The sequence below is a fragment of the Cetorhinus maximus genome, chromosome 6 (assembly GCF_964194155.1).
Source record: "Cetorhinus maximus chromosome 6, sCetMax3.hap1.1, whole genome shotgun sequence".
NCBI classification, from domain to species: domain Eukaryota; kingdom Metazoa; phylum Chordata; class Chondrichthyes; order Lamniformes; family Cetorhinidae; genus Cetorhinus; species Cetorhinus maximus.
The window spans coordinates 100,811,057-100,831,940 of NC_135884.1; the positions used below are offsets into that span (position 1 = coordinate 100,811,057).

General features: G+C 44.4%; 1 protein-coding gene across 1 annotated transcript in view; it reads right to left on the reverse strand.

The window, feature by feature from the left end:
• The window catches only part of pard6a (par-6 family cell polarity regulator alpha), a 99,712-nt gene extending 95,391 nt beyond the window's left edge, over positions 1-4,321 (reverse strand). The window contains exons 1-2 of the mRNA XM_078544202.1: positions 3,518-4,321; positions 2,625-2,847 (exon numbers count right to left, since the gene is read on the reverse strand). Coding sequence (XP_078400328.1) covers positions 2,625-2,847; positions 3,518-3,616 — 322 coding nt within the window. The 5' untranslated portion in view covers positions 3,617-4,321. The remainder of the gene's footprint in view (positions 1-2,624; positions 2,848-3,517) is intronic.
• Between the last annotated feature and the right edge of the window lie 16,563 nt (positions 4,322-20,884).

Sequence of the window (20,884 nt, forward strand, 5' to 3'; positions counted from 1 at the left end):
ACCTTTGTCATTTTTACTGTCACATAAGATATCATTTGTTGCTTTAATGAGAGCCATCTGAGGTACTATGGCAAGGGTGGAAACCTAACTGGAGGGATTCAATGTGGAGTTCAGAGAAATGTGGATGTAGATTTGAGAAGTGACAAGTTGGGAGAAAGAGATGTTGGAGGTGGGGGTGTAGTTTGCAAGGATGGAGGGGCCTAAGGCGCTTTTTCTTTCAGGAGAAGAGTGATGATAGCATATTTGAAGGAAAGGAGGACAACACCCTAGGAGAATGCACAGTTGGCCCTCATGTTACTTGATATTGCTAAGAAGGGAAGTTGGTGGTCAGCAGTTTATTGGGGATAGGATCAAGGGAGAAGGTGGTAGGTTTCATGGACAAGGCAAACTTAGAGATGAGGAAAATAGGGAAGAGAGTAAAAAGTATGGGGCAAGGGTCAGTGCAATCATCCACAATGAGCTTATGGATGGAAAGGACCTTGTTCACAAATGAATGGATATTCTGCAGGAGATGCAAAGAGGAGCAGTGAGAGCTGATTCACTGGCAGAGTTCACAGGGCTAGTACTAGGCTGGGTGGGTTGGACAGAGCAGAAATTGACAAGATGGGCAGTAAAAAGCATTAAATGCCTCCTGCAAGAGTGAAATATTTGCAATCTCCTTCCTCCAAACAACTAATGCTCAGGCTATTAATTACTATACTATATTTGATTCCCACCTACATGTTAAATCTTTATTTTAAAAAATTTTGCTAACTCGATTTACCTTTGGTTACAACAGTTATCTTGACACCAGCAAGGTGGCAAATATATAAAATACAAAAGATGGTTTTTACTGGAATTGCAGCTGCACTTCAGACAAGATGTTATTCAATTATCCTTAAGCAATCAAAAGATCTGTGATTAAATAACCCTATTGAGTTTCATTTCATAATTGAATCTAAAGCCATTCTCAATTCATGGGTAGCATGAAAGATGCTCAAGTCATGAAACCACCATGATAGCAACAATCCATCCACTGTAGTTTAAGAACTTATGCATACAATAAGTAATCAATTACACTGATTGAGTTTGTGATGCATTGTTAAGACATCATTAGGGCACACTACTAACTTTCTACAGCTGTTTGGATCACTTGTTGACAATTTAATCCAAGGCACTCGAAAGCTGCAGACCCTGTATTTTTGTTTCCCCACTTTTAAGTAATAATATATAGTTTAGGGGACTGTAAGATAACTTTATGGTTGCAAAGTTTGTAGCCCACACAAATTTTGATGTCTACAGATTAGCCCCTCATCCACTCTGCAGACTCCACAATGAACAGGAAGAAAAATACTAGAATCACATATCAACACATCAAAGGTTAGAATTCTAGAAGATTAGTATGTAACCATCAGTATGGGATGCACATTCGTTCAACTTAATTTGGGTACTTATGGAATATCATAGTTATCACAATTGTTAAGGTGCAGGAGGAGGCCATTCGGCCCAACAAGTCTGCAACAGCTCTCCCAATGAGCATCATGACTCAGTGCCATTCCCCTGCCCTTTCCCCATAACCCTACGCATTGGTTCTATTTAAACAATTATCTAATTCCCTCTTAAATGCTCCAATTGAACCTGCCTCCACCACACTTCCAGGCAGTGCATTCCAGACTCAAGCCGCTGGATGTGTGAAAAGTTTTTTCTCACATCACGTTTGCTTCTTTTGCAAATCACTTTAAATATGTGCCTTCTTGTTCTCAATCATTTTACAAGCAGGAACAGTTTCTCCCTATCTACTCTAGCCACCCCCCTCATGATTTTGAGCACCTCTATCAAATCTCCTCTTAGCCTTCTCTCCAAGAAGGACAGTCCCAACTTCTCCAATCTATCTTCATAACTGAAGTTTCTCATCCCTGGAACCATTCTCGTAAACCTCTCCTACAACTCTCCAATGCGTTCACATCCTTCCTAAAGTGTGGCACCCTGAACTGTACACAATATTCCAGCTGAGGTCTAACTAGTGTTATAGGGGCCCAGGAGTATTTTTAAAGAGAAAACAAGTCTTCCCAGGAACCAGCAACCCTTCGGTGAGACATCCGCCTCAAAATAATACATTTTAACCCATAAATCTAATCAACGATTCTAACAGGGAACCCGGAGTTTAGATCATTTCTACTAAAAATCTGTATTTTAAAGCCATTTTTATCGCCAAGTCTGACACTGGCAGCAGTGAGTCACTATCTATATTTAGCCCAAATAAGACAAAAGCAAAGTGAATAATGGATAAATCGTCGGTTAAAAATAGCACTCATTGAAAGAGACTGCACGCTAACGCTATTTTTTTCCTGGTTTTTTGGCTCAGGATTAACGGGATTCCGTGCATAGCTAAGACCTTTTATGATCAACTCAGCCTGGATCGGGGTTACAAGGTTCTCTGTATATTTAGGATAATAAGTGATTAAGAAGGACATTCTTACCAGCTGCGACTATCTATAGTTTCAAATCGATATCCAGACCATTTAACCCACTATCGGATTCCGCGTTACTCTCGTCAAAAGCAAATTGTTTTTAAAAAATGGGAAACATCTTCGGGAGCCAGCGTTGCAATAAAAAGAATGTCGTATAGTAGGTGCTGCACTTACCCCGTCTCTGAATGATGACTCGCAGCAGAGGGTTGGCAGACGATAGCGCTTTGTGATAATTGTCATCGTTGTTGATGGGCAACAAATCCCCGTGGATATCGGTGTATCCCAACAATACGTCCACGTACGGGATCTGATGGACGGCTTGGATCAGCTGGTAAAATTCCTGAAAACCTCCAACATTTGAACGTTTTAGAGCAAATCTTCTAAATTCAGCGTCGAACTGCGAAAAAAGGAGATAATTGAGTTTGCAGCACCTGCACGTTTAAACTCTGTTAGGTTTCTAATTCAGCAAAATAACAATTAAACTAATCCAGTTCTCCAAAATACCGTCTTAAAAATCCAAGAATAGATTTTGTAAGCAATAATATCATTTTCACGAGCGAAGCCCTGCCTGTCAAACTCTTTGCAATACGTAATATTAAATATGGCTCCAACATTGCGATCATAATTCACATTACGAGATGTTGAGAAACTGGCACCATAGCTTAAAGAGTCTGTGCAGGAAGCAAGAAAAACAAGTGCCGCAGCAACATTAGCCGCCAGATCCTAAAAAATTGCAGGCGCCTTGAGATTTTTTTGCGAAAGAAGGTGAGGTTTGTTATAATCCTAGCGGGTCAATTCGCTCCCAGGAGCAGCACGTCCCAAGTAACCGTAGTCTGTGCGCAGTTGTGAATACAACACACACACACAGCTCCTGGAAAACATCCAGGGAGCAGCGATCGGTAGAATTGAGACCCGTTTTGTTGCATTGTTACATAACCTAAACCACCTTACATCATTGCCAAAAAAATCCCACGATGCTATATAGGCTTTGATATATGAAGCCAGTTTAGCATTGAGAGAAATACTAATTTTACATAAGAAAATCAAGTAATCAGCAAATTCTCTACCTTGCTTTTCACCTCGATAATATTGTCCACAGTTCTGGCTGGTGTCCTGTGGTGTTTGGACATGGTCTCACTGCGTTGCCCACGGTCTATGTCAACCATACACTGCTAAGACTCAGCTGCAGGTAGCTGCACTATTACCGTATGGAACTGACTTCTGCGAGAATACCACTGGCCCGGCTCTACGTCACCGCGCGATGATGACTCCCGCCTCCTCAAATTCATGAATGGCTGCTTGTGGTCCCGGGGGCGTGGCCAGGACAGGTATCATTATGATGTCATCTGGAATGTTGCTGTCAAGTAACGATGGCAACATTAGAACGCGATTGTAATTTGTACCTTCTCAAGAGAATGATGTTCAGAGCAACAGTTGCAGGTATGTGCCTTCAAGTCATTTTATAAGCAATGTAAATAGACATCAGAAGAAAACCAAGCATTTTGCAGGTCACTTCGTTATAATTTTCTGAAATGTTTCAAACCGCTTCACGTATAACGATTTACATGAAGTACGAAGACTTGCGAAGGCTAACGCCACCTGCCATGTTCGTGCAAAGCAAGATTCCACAAATAGCAATATGATGAACGCACATAATCTACTTTCGGTGATACCGAATAGATATTTTGCCTCAGTTTTCACTGAAGTGGCAACAAAGAGGAAATGACAACAGTAGGAATCAAGAGCAATATTATAACAGGTACGATAGAAAGAGAAGAATTACTAGCCAAATCTAAGAAGAATAAAGTTCCTGCTGTGGATGGATTGCACATTTGGATACTCAATGAGACTAGGAGGGAAACAGAAGAGACATATTTAAACAAAATCAATATAAAAAGGATAATGTCAGAGCACCGGCAAACAGCGATTGTAACTCCTATTTACAAAATGTGAGATTTAACTAATCCAGGGCTCTGTAAAGCAGTTAGCTTAATGTAAATGGTAAGAAAGATACCAAGCTATCTGTTAAAAGATCAAATGATAAAACAGCAAGAGCCTCAGAATGTAATAGCAATAGTATAGATTTTCAGCAGGAAGACCATGTTTAACGAACCTCACTGAATTAATTAATGAAGCAACAGAAAGAATATACAAGGGCAATGCGGTAGACATTTTAAACATGTGTTTCTAGAAGGCTTTTGATAAGGTAAGAAACAAATGGAGGCACCCTGGGAATGCAAACAAAGTGCTAGGGTTCATTTCTGGAGGAATAAAATACAAAAGCAGAGAGGTAATGTTAGTTATTTAGGACCTTGGTTAAACCACGTGGAATACCGTGTATTTCTTTTGTCCATACTACAAAAAAAAGTTATTGTAGGGTTTGATAAGTACAGAAAAGTTATACAAATATGGTTCCAGAACTGAGAAGCTGTATGCATCAGGAAAAATTTGAGGTTTTTTCCTGGAAAAGAGATGATTAGAGGAAACCTAATAGAGATTTTCAAAATTTTGAAAGGATTTGGGATAAAGTGAATCTAAGGTAAATTGTTTCTACTTCTGGGTGAGTTCAGAACAAGAGCGTTCATAAATATAAGGTGCCACCAACATATCAAATAAAGACATTCGGAGAAATTTCTCTACATGGTGATTGGTGAGACTGTCCAACTCACTGCCACATGGTGTTATTGAAGCAGGTATCATTAATTAATTTAAAGGAAGGTTTGATGCTTGAATTGGATTGGCAGGCAATGGGAGCTGAGCAGGAAGAGGCAATTAGAGTGGGAGGAGGCTCATGGGGAGTATAAATACTGACATACACCAGTTGGGCTGAACAGCCTGTTTCTGCACCATAGATTTCATGTAATTTTGTGATTTTGGTTGAAAGAGAAAGCATGACTTGGATACAGGGAGAATCCCTGCACTTCCTTGAATAGCACATGGGACCTTTAATGTCTACCTAAATAAGCAAACTGAAATTAATTTTAATGTCTTAATTATAGGACAGGACTTCCAGGAATTCAGGATTCCCTTAGTTTGAATCCTATGCCACAATGCACAGTCATAGAGGTCTACAGCACAGAAAAAGGCCCATCGGCCCATCGAGTCTGCACCAGTCAAACAAGTACCTAACTATTCTAATCCCATTTTCCAGCACTTGGCCCATAGCCTTGTATGCCATGGTATCGCAAATGCACATCCAAATACTACTTAAATATTATGAGGGTTTCTGCCTCTTCCCATCCTTTCAGGCAGTGAGCTCCAGATTCCCACCACCCTCTGGTGGGAATCTGTGTTGGAGTAAATCACCAGCTTTGCAACAGAAAGCAGGAGGTTTGTATATTGCTTAATCATATGTTAACTGACCTTATTTAACTGAATTAAATAATATATGAGCACTTTGATACCTGCAAATAAAAATGTAGCTGTAAAATACATTGGGAGTGAGACTTTTTTAATTGAACTATTGAAACAGCATTAGGGGATTTCTCTAGCTAAATACTTGCAAAATCTAAAATAATTTTGGATTGTAACTTGAATTTAATGCACAGGTCATCCTGAACTACCTTTTGCTACTAGAAAAGGTTGACTATTGGAATTAGATCTTTCACTTAATTAGTAAAGCATAACCATCGATCTGACTGCAGTGTTTGTATTGCTGTTGGCTCATCATGGACGACAATTCTGTTTGCAATGAATAGACATGTAGATGCTAAAAACAAAAAACTGCGGATGCTGGAAATCCAAAACAAAAACAGAAAGACCTGGAAAAACTCAGCAGGTCTGGCAGCATCGGCGGAGAAGAACAAAGTTGACGTTTCATAAGGATTCGAAACGTCAACTTTGTTCTTCTCCGCCGATGCTGCCAGACCTGCTGAGTTTTTCCAGACATGTAGATGAGGTTCCCAGTGAAGGTTATGTATGCACAAAAAAGTTTTCACAGGTAGCTCCCTCTCCCACTGAGAACCTGAATAAAATATGGTCTTGCTGATTAGTTTTGTTTTGTTTTGGACTGATTGCTTTCCCTAATCTGACACAAGTTTACATTTACCTGCTTAAGCCTTGAGTCATGCTTAAAAACTCAGAGGCATGGAGTGCTACCAGCTGAGTCATACTTCTTTCCAGTTTTTCAAAGGTTCATTCCCTGACTGACTGTAATTAATAATAACTTGCATTTTTATAGCACTCATCAAACGCAGAGGAACATCTCAGTGTATTTTAATGGTGGTGAACTAAAAATAAACAGTGAGTAGGAGGATGTGTTGGGAGTGGTAAAGGTTAGTCAATGAGGAGAACCTTAAGTATGACTTTGAATGTACAGAAAGCACTGTCTATGGTTAAGCAGAGGGAATGGGGAACTAGAGTTAAAGAATAGAAGCAGGCATATTGTTGGGTAATGCCTTGGAGGGATTTGAAGGATCTAAAATTAAATTTACAGGCTACGAGAAGTCTGTAAAGCTTAGTAAGAACAGGTGTGGCAGGGGTGTGATCTATCACGCTTAAGTTGTAGTTTGGGAGACTGACAGGGAGAGCTTAGGAGAAATTAAGTTTTGAGATACTAAAGATGTGGACAAGTTGCAGTAGCAAAGAGAAGGGACAATGCAAAGAAGGATACTGTTAGTGAGGTGGTAAAAGTAGTTTTGATGAGAATCAAATGTTGACATGGATGCTGAACTCGGGGTTGTACAATACACCAAAGTTCCACTCTTGTAGGTTCAAAGTTGGAGTTGATAACAGTGATGCAGAGATGTTTGCAGGAGCAAAAGAGGATGACTTCAGCTTTGTTGATATTTAACTGGAGAAGGTTTTGGCCCATCCAGGTATCACTGTTGTATAGCCTGTTGAAGAAAGAAGAAATGCTTGGGTTTGATAAAGGAGACAGTGAAATAGAACCAAATGTTGTTAGCATACATGTGGAAGCTGACACCATACTTCAAAATTATGTTATTTAAGGATAGCATGTTAATGACAAAAAGGATTGAAGGCAAAATGCAGCCCTATGGTGTATAGGTATAGGTAACTATTTGGGGATGATAGGATAATATGTTGGAGGTGACATAACATCTCTGGCATGTCAATATTGCTGATGCGCTGAAAATGGAGAGGAAACTCATCCCCACTGTTTCAGCGCATCTTCTTGTCCAATTGCTGTCATTTTACATTGTTATTGCTGGTCAACACCAACAAGACAATGCCATTGTACATTAAAGTCTTCCAAGGTATACTTTCCTTTATTTATAAAGAAGCATGTGCATGAATTGATTTTTTAGCACTAGTTTTATTCAGAGTTCAACTCCCACAAATACCATGGGAAGTAGCATGTTAAGTACCATGTTAAATCCATTAACTAGGGAAGTGGGGAGGATTTTAAACTGGATAGTGAGGGGCAAGGGATCAAATTTGGGAAGATGTGGTAAATTAAAGGATAGAGACAAGGCAAGAGAGAAAGGTACTAAAATGGGAAATGATAAACAGACTGTGACAAGAAGGGATAGAGAGTACAAACCTAGGAGTAAATCAGCGGATAAGGCTAGAGGTTACAAAAAAAAGTAGAATGCAAAAGAAAACAAATGAAGAACTGATAACGCAAATGGAAATAAATAAGTACAATCTGATAGCCATCACAGAGACTTGGTTGCAGGATGACATAGATTGGGATCTGAATATTGAAGGGTACATGAGGAAGGACAGGAAGCCGGAAAAGGTAGAGGGGTGACTCTGTTAATTAACGATAGTATTAGCACAATAGAAAGGGATGACCTAAATTCAGGAAACCAGAATGTAAAAGCGGTTTGGGTAGAGACGAGAAATAATAAAGGCAAGAAGTCACTTGTGAGAGTGATGTACAGGTCCTCTAACAATATCCACATGGTAGAGCAGGGTATAAAGGAAGATATTATGAGAGCTTGCCAGAAAGGTATGGTGATAATTGTGGGGGATTTTAATCTACATATAGACTGGGAAAATCAGATGGGCAAAGACTAGGTGAGGAGTTCATAGAATGTTTTCAGAATAGTTTCTTAGAATAGCATGTTCTGGAGCCAACCAGAGAGCAGGCAACACTAGACCTGGTATTGTACAACGAGATAGGATTAACTAATGACCTCATAGTGAAGATGCCCCTAGGTAGTAGTGATCATAATATGATTTTAATTTGACATTCAGTTTGAGGGAGAGAAGAGTGGTTCTAAGAGTAGTATTTTAAGCTTAAATATGGGCAATTATGAGGGCATGAAAGCAGAGCTAATTAAAGTGAACTGGCAAGAGAGGTTAAGGGATAGGTCAATAGAGATGCAGTGGCAGACATTTAACGGGATATTTCAGAATACACACAGAATAGATACATTCCAACAGGAACAAAAAATTCCAAAGGGAGGGTCCGCTATCCATGGTTAACTAAGAAAGTTAAAGATAGTATTAAACTTAAAGAAAAAGCATATGATTGCACAAGGATGGGTGCAAGTCAAAAGATTGGACAGAATATAAAAAAACAGCAAAAAATGACTGAAAGATTAATAAGGAGGGAAAAATTAGACTAGGAGAGAAAGCTAGCGGAAAATAAAAGCTCATAGTGTAGGGGGTAACATATTGGCATGGATAGAAGATTGGCTAGCTAACAGGAAACAGAGAGTAAGCATAAATGGGTCATTTTCTGGTTGGCAAGATGTAACCAGTGGTGTGCCACAGGGATCATTGCTGGGGCCTCAACTTTTTACAATTTATATAAATGACTTGGGTGAAGGGACTGAAGGTATGGTTGCTAAATTTGCTGATGACACAAAAATAGGTAGGAAAGTAAGCTGTGAAGACGACATAAGGAGGCTACAAAGTGACATTGATAGGTTAAGTGAGTGGACAAAGATCTGGCAAATGGAGTATAATGTGGGCAAACATGAAATTGTCCATTTAGGCAGGAAGAATAAAAAAGAAGCATATTATCTTCATGGTGAGAGATTGCAGAGCTTTGACAGAGGGATCTGGGTGTCCTTGTGCATGAATCACAATAGGTTTGTATGCAGGTACAGCAAGTCATTAGGAAAGCAAATAGAATGTTATCATTTATTGTGAGGGGAATTGAATACAAGAGTAGGGAGGTTAATCTTTAGTTATACACGGCACTGGTTAGATCACATCTGGAGTTCTGTGTGCAGTATCAATCTCCTTATTTAAGGAAGGATGCAAATGCATTTGAAGCAATTCAGAGAAGATTTACCAGACTAATACCTGCAATGCGTGAGTTGCCTTATGAGGAAAGGTTGGACAGGCTAGGCTTGCATCCGCTGCAGTTTAGAAGAGTAAGAGGCGGTTTGATTGAAATATATAAGATTCTGAGGGGTCTCGAGAAAGTGGATGTGGAAAGGATAGGCAGAGTCATCCCAGATTTGCAATGAGTGCAGTAGCGGGTGTTCCCTCCGGCCACAATGGCAGGTTTTCACGTCGTATCATCCCAAACCCACTGCATTAGTCATGCATTCCTGGGAAACACGCCCTTTTGATGGCGGATGGGCTGTCATTCACTCGCCATGCCATCACCTCGCCATTTCATCATGCTGGGCGCCATATTTAAGATCCAGATGTGCGCACACATCTCAGTGCTTCCAGCCAGGACTAATTGCAGGGAAGATGTCCACGAAAGGCATAAAGATTGCAGCCCCTGTGTTTAGTGTCACATCACTGGAACACCTTTTGGATGCTGTGGAGGCCTGCCACGATGTCCTCTACTCCCGCCCTGGCCACAGGATGGGCAGAGGCATGACCAACCAGGCTTGGGAGGCAGTGGCAGTGATGTTCAGTGCCAATGCTGCACAGAAGACGTTGACCATCCAATGCAGATAGCGGATGAATGATCTCATTCATGCAGTCAGGGTATGGAAACCATCTCATCACTCTAAACTCACACACTCAAGCCCATCACACATTCACTGGCATCTCACTCACTGCCAGCTCAAGGGACATCATCACCCATTCTCAAACACATACCCTCAACATGCCCATCTGACCTCATCTCCTCTGGAGTCTGCATCCTCAGCCCTCACCATCTTGAGGCCACTCGCTCAGATCAACATGTGTCTCCCACACACCCTGGGTTACCCTCCTTCCCCACTACAGCCCTCCTGCAGCCTCTTCCCTTGCCTGAGGCCACTTCTCCCCCTTCCCCAAGCTAGCCCTAGGCTTGCAGCCATTATAAAGCCACCCACATAAGGCTGATTTGGTAAGTAAAGACCTGCTGTGAGCCCCCCTAAAAGTGATGTGGTGCTGTCTGTGAAGCCTGGCGCTGATGACTGCGAGTGCTGACCAAAGGAAGGTAGGCAAACAAACCTTGAAGTCCTGAGCGAAGTGCGGCCCACCAGGTGCATGTCATGTGCTGTTGTGAAGCACATTCCCGCCAATGTGGGTGGACGATCCAGCAGGGCTGGGGGTGGTTGTGGGGGGGTAGAACGATTCCAGCGAGCTGGCCTAATAATGATATGCAGATGTATTACAATGAGGTTCCTGAAGTCCAATGGCAGGAAACACATTCAGCCATCAGCAGGCTGAGCGGAAGATTGCAAACTGGTTTCACACCATCATGAAACCGATCGCGCCATATTATCCGCTCACACCACCAAACACACCGACGCCGGCGGACACAGAAAATCTCAGCCGATGTTTCCTCTTGTGGGAAAACCTAGAACTAGGAGTCACTCTTTAAAAATAAGGGGTCGCCCATTTAAGACAGAGATGAGGAGACATTTTTTTCTCTCAGAGGGTCTTGAGTCTTTGGGAACTCTCTTCCTCAAAGTGTGGTGGAAGCAGAGTCTTCAAATATTTTTAAGGCAGAGTTAGATATATTCTTGATAAGCAAGGGGGTGAAAGGTTATCGGGGGTAGGTGGGAATGTGGAGTTGATTTTATAATCAGATCAGCCATGATCTTATTGAATAGCGGGAATAGGCTCAAGGGGCCGAGTGGCCAACTCCTGCTCCTAATTCGTATGTACGTTTGTCCCATACAGAAGTCGTTCCCAACATTTATGAGGTCTTTCATTCATTCAAACTGGATCAGAATAAACTCAAAATATAAAGAGATATCGCTAATAAGGAAATATACCTGTCCCATGTTTTTTCCTCCCTTATCATTATCATTATCCTCGAATTTTCTCCTCAAATTTGAGTACAGGGGCTCAGTCTGGGGTTTGTTGCCTGGCCACTGACATCCATTTGATGCCTGACCCAAAAGACTTCATGTTGTGTGTGAAATTAATGAGTGCTTGTAGGCTATTTGACTATGGAGCGCATCAGAACTGAGCACAATTTTGTTCCCATTCAACATCCAATTGTGCACGCTGTTCAATCGCTAACTCAACACATACTATAGACTAAACCTGAGACCTCCCTAGTCCTTATGGCTCACTATTAAGCACGGCAGTGTACTTACACACTAAATCATCAAAGAATCCAAGACTTTTTTATTTATAGAACTGTGTAAAGGTCATCTTATGCAATGACCGATCACTATTGTTGCTGACAGTTGTGCAAACTAATTCATTCTCTAAAATTAACATATGCCCAGCAAATAAGGTAGCACCACTTCTGCAGTGCAATGACACTACATTATTACATGTGCTCTCCGATGATGTTAATTTGTTCTTTTCTGAGCAAAACATTGGAAACAAGAAACAATGCTAATAAAAATAGAAATGTGTAGCACCCCTGATGGCTTGGAGGGTAAATGCACCAAGAGATACTGAGGTGTGCAGATTAGAAGGTTCAATTTCTGGTCTGTGCTGAGTTAGCTGATGTTAGCCAGGGTTAAAAGTTGGGATCCTGTAAATGATCCCAGTCACCTTAGACCAGGTAGGGGAACAATTAAAGAGAATTCTCACTTCTCATCTATATCCAATGACCCCTGATAGAAAATGTGCATATGTGGAGATCAAGTGGATTGGGCTTGGTTGTATTATTCTCCACAGTTAAATAGCCAGCTAACACTGTCCAGGCTTAAACATGAATAATGACTGAGCTGGCTGAATCCTAAAGGACATATCTGCTAGACTGGGTCTGTGGCAAGTGGTGTGGGAATCAACAAGAGGGAAAAATACTTGACCTCATCCTCACCAACCTGCTTGCCGCAGATGCATCTGTCCATGACAGTATTGGTAGGAGTGACCACTGCACAGTCCTTGTGGAGACGAAGTCCCACCTTCACATTGAGGATACCCTTCATTGTGTTGTGCGGCACTACCACCGTGCTAAATGGGATAGATTTCGAACAGATCTGGGCAACTATTAGGCGCTGTGGGCCATCAGCAGCAGCAGAATCGTACTCAACCACAATTTATAACTTCATGGCCCAGCATATCCCCCACCCTACCATTACCATCAAGCCAGGGGGTCAACCCTGGTTCAATGAAGAGTGCAGGAGGGCATGCCAGGAGCAGCACCAGGCATACCTAAAATGAGGTGCCAATCTGGTGAAGCTACAACACAGGACTACATGCGTGCCAAACAGCATAAGGAGCAAGCAATAGACAAAGCTAAGTGATTACACAATCATAAAGCCATAGAAAATTTACGGTGCAGAAAGTGGCCCATCGTGCCTGTGCCAGCCAAAAAAAGAGTAAAAAGAAACTAGTAACTCATTTTTAATCCCACTTTCAAGCATCTGGTCTGTAAGTTACAGCACTTCAGGTGCAGACCCGGGTCCCTTTTAGATGAGTTGAGCGTTTCAGCCTCAACCACCAATTCAGGTAGTGAATTCCAAACGCCCACCACTCTCTGGGTGAAGAAGTTTTTTCTTATGTCCCCTCTAATCCTTCTACCAATCACCTTCAATCTATGCCCCCTGGTAATTGACCTCTCTGCTAGGGGAAACAGGTCTTTCCTGTCTACCTATCTAGGCCTCTCATAACTTTGTACACCTCAATTAGGTCACCCCTCAGCCTACTCTGTTCTAAGGAAAAACAACCCTAGCCTATCCAATCTTTCCTCATTGCTGCAATTTCCCAGCCATGTCAACATTTTTGTAAATCTCCTCTGACTCCCTCCAGAGCAATTATGTACTTCCTGTAATGTGGTGACCAGAACTGTATACAAGACTCCAGCTGTGGACTAACCAACGTTTTATACTGTTCCATCATTACACCCCTGCTTTTGTATTCAATACCTCACCCAATAAAGGAGAGCATTCCATTTACTTTCCTGACCACCTTATCCACCTGTCCTGCAGGAACCTGTGGACATGTGCTCCAAAGTCTCTCACTTCCTCAATCCCTCTCAATATCCTCCCATTTATTGAATGTTCCCTTGCTGTGTTTGCCCTCCTCAAATGCATTCCCTTACACTTCTCTGGATTGAATTCCATTTGTCAATTTTCCATTCACTCAACCAAACCATTGGGGCAGAATTTTTTAATTGGCGTGCAGGGAGCAGGACCCACATGCCGACGCGTAAAATGACGCATGGTCGGGCGCGCGACGATGTCCTTTGCGCACCCGCCAGTTATTACTGGGCCAATTAAGGTAATTGAGGCTCCAATTGTCGTGGATTTTAAGACGTTCGGGCTCGCGGCTATCCAAAACTTTAATGATGCTCAATCACGGGTGGGAAAGAGGGATCATTGTTTTTGCGAATCCAGACATTTAACAGTTAGTGCTCAGAAGTTATTGAAAGTTGCGTGTGTGAGGTGGAGAAGTATCAAATGCATTGCAGCTGCTTGGACTGCACTCATAACCTTCAGGTCAGCGCTTTTCAGTGAGGATTTGTTTTGGGGCCTGTAGGTTTCAGCAAACCTCCCTGAGCCTGGGAATGGGAGGTGATCTCTCCACTGGAGGCACATCATCCGAGGAGGAAGGGAGGGCTAGAAGGGAGAGGAGGCCAGGAGTGCACATTCAGCCTCCAGGGGAGCCACCTTTGGGAGGACAGGTGCAGGCACAAGGGGCGCAGGGCCAATAGGTAGTCCAAGGTGTAAGGGGCCACAGAATACGCCACTATCCTGCTGTCAGGATATACAGAGCACGAAGCAGCTACCTCAATATGTCTGAGGTGCAGTGCCGAAGGAGGCTCCATCTGTCAAGGGAGACAGTCAACACTATCTGTCAGATGATTGATCCAGAGATATCAGCTAACTGTGTGGGTGGACACTCCATGCCCGTGTCTCTAAAGGTCACAGCTGCCCTCAACTTCCATGCCTCCAGCTCTTTCCAGGGCTCAGTGGGTGATCTTTGTGGTGTCTCCCAATCAGTTGTCCACACTTGTGTCAAGCAGGTCACAAATGCTCTGTTCAGGCATGCACTGACCTTCATCCACTACTGCTGGGACGAGGCCAGCCAGACAGAGCAAGCCAGAGATTTCGCGGCTATTGCTGGCTTCCCCCGCATCCAGGGTGCAATAGACTGTACACATGTGGCCATCAAGGCGTCAGCAGGTGAGCCCGGTGCCTTCGTCAACAGGAAGGGCTTCCACTCCATGAACGTGCAGATAGTGTGTGATCACAGGATGCAGATCCTGCAAGTCTGCGTGAGGTACCCAGGCAGCTCCCACAACGCCTACATCCTCAGACACTCCCAGGTGCCGGGGCTCTTCAGTGCTCCAGCCCGGCTAGATGGATGGCTGCTGGGTGACAAGGGTTATCCCCTCAGAAGGTGGTTCATGACACCTCTCCGCCATCCAAGAACAGAGGCTGAGCAGCGCTATAATAGAAGTCATGCCTCCACAAGGACTGTGGTGGAGAGAGCCATCGGTCTTCTCAAAATGTGCTTCAGATGCCTGGACAGTTCCAGGGGCGCACTCCAGTACGCCCCAGATCGAGTGTTGCTTATAGCGGTTACATGCTGCGCTCTGCACAATCTAGCTCTGCAAAGTGGGGACACTGTGGATGAAGAAGGTGTGACGGAGTGGCTGGGGCTGAGCATGATGAGTCCAGCAGTGAGTCCGAGGATGAGCACATGCAGGGAAATGATGAGGGGGCACAGGCTGACCCGGGCATTCTCCAGGGAGGCAGGGACACCCGGGACGCTCTAATCCAAGGAGCATGTATCCTCCATCCTGGAGACCTCATCTGTCTGGATAGGCGGATTGGCGATGGGCGCAGTGAATAAATCTAAAAGTCACACAAATCAGTCATCAAATCTCAGGAATCCACGGACCATTCCAAAAAAAGAGGAACCCACAGACATTTGTGACGACATAAATTTAATATTGTAACAAAAGTCTCTTCACATAACAGAAATAAAATTGTGTTGGACTTCACACAAAGTTCTAAACAACTCTTGGCGGGGGAGCAACACAAAAGCACCAGTGATGAACCCAGGGTGTGCCTAAGGTGCCTTCATCTTTTGTTTGCGGGTGCTACATCTTTTTGGTGCCCTGTCGCTGACAGTGGCATCTAAGACAGCCTGCTCTCTCTGATGTCCTGTTGGCCTCGATGACCTTGGCGGGCGTCCTCTGGCCCGTCGAGCCTGTGATGGACCCGCCTGGGAGGGAGCTGCCAGCTCCACAGCTGGCATCTCCCCAGTTGTCGCAGCCTCATTGGGTGCCGTGGTCACTGGCAGAGGGGCAGAGGAGCTGCTGCCCTCATCTGCAGCGCCCTGAGAGGCGCCAGCAGAGATGACAGGCAGCTGCTCCTCCAACATGAGGCCCATTTGGCCCTCCTTGCTCACCGTGGATGGATGGGCACTGTGGTGGGATACCTGGTGGCCAAACCACCGAGGTCACTGCCCCTGTGAGGGCGTGAAGGTCTGAGCACAACCCCAAGAACCCCTGATCCTGTCCCTGGAGCTGCCTCTCCATGAGAGTCGCCAATCTCTCCATGGAGGAAGCTTGCCATTCAACCATGAGGCTCAATGCATTGGCTATAGCTCACGTAGACTCCTCCACCACTGACACCAAGACAAGCAGAGCCTCATGTATTTCCACCAGATGTTCCCGAACACCCGGCCGCATGTCAGCACTTGGCTGCAACGCCCGCGACTCCAGAGGCTCATCATCTGCCACGGACTGAGCATGTGCCTGGGCCCATTCAGTCCTCCGACTGCAGGCACCATCGGCAGTCTCTGTCTCCGCCAGCTGCTCCAGCGACTGTGAAGTGCCCTCACTGCTGTGACCCGGGACACTAGCCGAAGATATGATGCCCGCCGAGGTGCCAGTATCTGCGCTGGTGCCTGCCTGGCAAAGATGGTGTGAGGCTTCTAAAGGTGCAACTTCATGCCCCTCAGGTGTCAGAGGGGGGGCCCTGCTGCTCCTGCTCCCGGCCGTGCGCCGATGATGCTGAAAGGAAGAGTAAATTCGATCAGTTAGCCTGCGGGCAATGTCAATGTACATGCCTGTCCCCTGGCTCATCAAGCGCTCATCATTCCACACGCACTGGGGAAGCCATGTTGGTAACGTCACTCACTGAACAATCAGTAATAGCATGGATGTTGGGAGACTACTGGTGACATGAGTGTTGGCCATACATACCTGCCCGTGGACCTGGGTGCATGCCGCCCCTCCAGGTCCAGTGCCTCCTACTCAAAGCGGCTCAGCATCACTATCTGGCCTGGCCCACCGCCAGTCCTCAGCTGCTCGGCACTGTTATGAGAATTCTTCTCCTGCAAATGAAAAAATTGCATTGATAAATGATACTTGTACCGTCAATCTCCTCGTGGCCAGCCCACCCCAAGCCCAGTTGGCCACTGCAGGTCTGCAGTGCACCGTTCCCCCGCTGGTGGCCAGCACTCACACAAATATGCCTGGTTTGTCCTTTCCCTCCCCCATATGCTGCTTTCATCACAGTTGGGAACACACAGTTGTACCAGCCGTTGCAAGGAGGCACAATGACATGGACCACAGAGGGCAGCACATCCATCTGTGCTACAGCACCTTGAAGATCCCCTCACACCATATCATCACCCTGACTTCCACATGTCGTGGTGTTCGACCACTGCGCCTGGGTGTAGCTCTTCCAGGTTGACCCCACCACAGTCATGTGGGTGTCAGTCCACCACATGCTGCGGGTGCAGAACCCATCTCATCACAGCCCTCTCATGCTGACGAACACATAGGTAATATCTGGTGGGCTGCCCAGCTAAGGACACATGCCATCACTGACTCATTGCACTCAGGCCACTCAGACATGGGTGATCCGCCAGCGGGGGAGAAGGTTACATGATGTGTGCAGTGAATGATGCCAACATGCTACTCACCCTTCCCATGCGCAGCAGGTCGTTGAAGCACTTGCGGCACTGGGTCCATGAGTATCGCACCACGTCGTGGGAGTTCACGACCTCCGCAACCTCCTCCCACACACACTTCATCAAGTGAGGTGGCCTCCTCCTCCAGTCCTCGGGGACAAGCACATCCCGCCATGCTGCCACCCGCTCGAGGAGGGCAGCAAGGCACTCATTGGAAAACCTCGGCGCACAGTGGCCACCCGCCCTACCCTCCTGCACGGCTGTTTCTCATTTGCCTTCCCCCAACTTCTGGCCTTGGTGCAGCTGTAGTTTGGCCTTTAAACAGGCCGCCGGGTCGCCATTGGACCCAGCGGTGATTGCCGTTCCGCCTGCGCCTGCCCACTTCCGCCGTCCCTGGGAGTCGCCAAACACGCTAGGTGGGCCTTAATTGGCCCGCCCGCACAAAATGGCCGCATGATCCCGATCGCCGCCTGATATGGGGAAAATTCCCCCCTTGATATCTTATGGAGACAACAGCTATCCTCTTCATTATCAAATACACCACCAATTTTTGTGTCATCTGCAAATTTCCCAATCATTCTTTAGCTCTGAAGAAGAGTCATAAGGATGCGAAACGTTGACTCTGGTTTTTTTCCTCTCCACAGATGCTGTTAGACCTGCTGAGTTTTTCCAGCATTTTCTGTTTTTGTTTCAGATTTCTAGCATCCGCAGTATTTTGCTTTTATCCCAATCATTCCTCCCACAGTTAAGTCCAAATCATTAATATATATAGCAAACAGCAAGGACCCCACACTGAGCCCTGTGGAATGCCACTGGAAACCGCTTTCCATTCGCATAAACATCCATCAATCATTACCAAAAACAAAAATACCTGGAAAAACTCAGCAGGTCTGGCAGCATCTGCGGAGAGGGACACAGTTAACGTTTCGAGTCCGAATGACCCTTCAACAGAACTAAGTAAAAATAGAAGAGAGGTGAAATACCCTTTGTTTCCAGTCGCCGAGCCAATTTTGGATTTAATTTGCCACCTTCCCCTGCGTCCCATGGGATTTTACTTTTCTGACCAGTCTGCCATGTAGGACCTTGTCAAATGCCTTACTAAAATCCATGTAGACAACATCCACTCATTAATCCTCCTTATTACTTCCTCAAAAATTTCTATTAAGTTAGTAAGACATGATCTTCCCCTAACAAAACCATGCTGGCTACCCCTGATCAACCTGTGCCTTTCGAAGTGACAGTTTATCCTGTTTCTCAGAATTAATTCCAATAATTTGCCCACCACTGAAGTCAGATTGACTGGCCTATAATTTTCTTGCCTATCCCTCACACTCTTTTTAAATATTGGTACAACTTTCACAGATCTCCAATCCCCTGGTAACCTCACCTGTGTCTAGTAAGGATTGAAAATGATCCTCAGAGCATCCATAATTTCCTCCCTGGCTTCCTTTAACAACTTGGGATACAATCCATCCGGCCCTGGTGACTTAACCACCTTCAAGGATGTCAATCCCTCCAGTACTTCCTCTCTCAATATGCTTATTCTAACTAATATTTCACACTCCTCCTCTTTAACTACAATGTCTGTATCATCCCTCTCCTTAGTGAAGACAGAGACAAAATACTCATAGAGAATCCTGCCCACATCTTCAGCATCAACACACAAGTTATCATGTACATCTCTGATAGGATCTACCCATTACTTAGTTATTCTCTTGCTCTTAATGTACTGGTAAAACATCTTTGGGTTTTCTTTGATTTTCCTTGCCAATATTTTTTTTTATCCTCTCTTTGTTTTCCTAATTTCATTTTTTACTTCACCCTGTATATTCTATACTCCTCTAGGCTTTCTGCAGTATTGAGCTTTTTGTGACTGTCATAAGCTTTCTTTTTCTGCTTTATCTTACCTTGTATGCTTTTAGATAACCAGAGGGCTCCAGATTTGGCAGTACTACCCTTTTTCTTTGTGGGCACATGTCTACACTGTGCCCTTAGAATCTCACTTTTGAAGACCTCCCACTGATTTGACACCGTTTTCCCTTATAAGTATCTGTATCCAGTGCACTTTCACCAGTTCACTTCTCAGCTTTGTAAAATTTGTCTTCCCTTAGTTTAGAACTTTTACTCATGTTCTATTTTTGTCCTTTTCCATAATGACGCTAAATCTAACTGTATTATGGTCACTATCTCCAAAATAGTCACCCACTGCTACTTCATCCACTTGCCGAACTTCATTTCCAAAGACTAAATCTAGAATTGCACCCCTTTCATTGGGTTTGTTACATGCTGGCTAAAAATGTTCACTTGAATGCAGTTCATGAATTTTGTACCCTCTGCGCCCTTTACACTGTTCGTATCCCAATTGATAATAGGATAGTTGAAGTTCCCCAACTATTACTGCCCTATTGTTTTTGAACTCAGAAATTTGCTGACATGTTTGCTGTTCTAACTCCCTTCCACTATTTGGGGGTATATGGTTAACTCCCAGCAATGTGGCTGCCCCTTTTTTATTTCTGAGCTCAACCCACATGGCATCATTTGATGCTTCTTTTAGTATATCATCCCTCCTCACAGCTGTAATTGTTTCTTTAACCAATAATTCTCTACCCCCAACCTTTTTTATCCCCCACTCTATTCTGCCTGAAAACTCTGTATCCAGGGATGTTGAGCTGCCATTTTTGCCTCTCTTTAAAAGCCAAGTTTCTGTTATAGCAATGATGTCATGCTGCCATGTATCTATCTGTGCCCTTAGCTCATTGAATCAGATCCAAGCTCTGTAGTCCTGGCACATCCAGTCCTGAACTGTGGTGGACAATTAAACAACTCCTTGGAGGAACAGACTCCACAAATATCCCCAACCTTAATCATGGGAGAGCTCAGCATGTCAGCGCAAAGACTAAGGCTGAAGCATTTGCAACAATATTCAGCTATAAGTGCCAAGTGGATGATCCATCTCGGCCTCCTGTAGAGAGCCCCAGCATCACAGGTGCCAGTCTTCAGCCAATTCGATTCACTCCATGTGATATCAGAAACAGCTGAAGGTATTGGATACTGCAAAAGCTTTGGGCCCTAACAATATTCTGGCAATAGTACTGAAGACTTGTGCTTCAGAACTTGCCATGCCCCTGCCAAGCTGTTCCAGTACATCTACAGCACTGGCATCCACCCGGCAATGTGGAAAATTGCCTAGGTATGTCCTGTACAGAAAAAACAGGACAAATCCAAGCCGGTTAATTACCACCCCATCAGTCTACTCTCGACAATCAGTAAGGAGATGGAAGGGGACA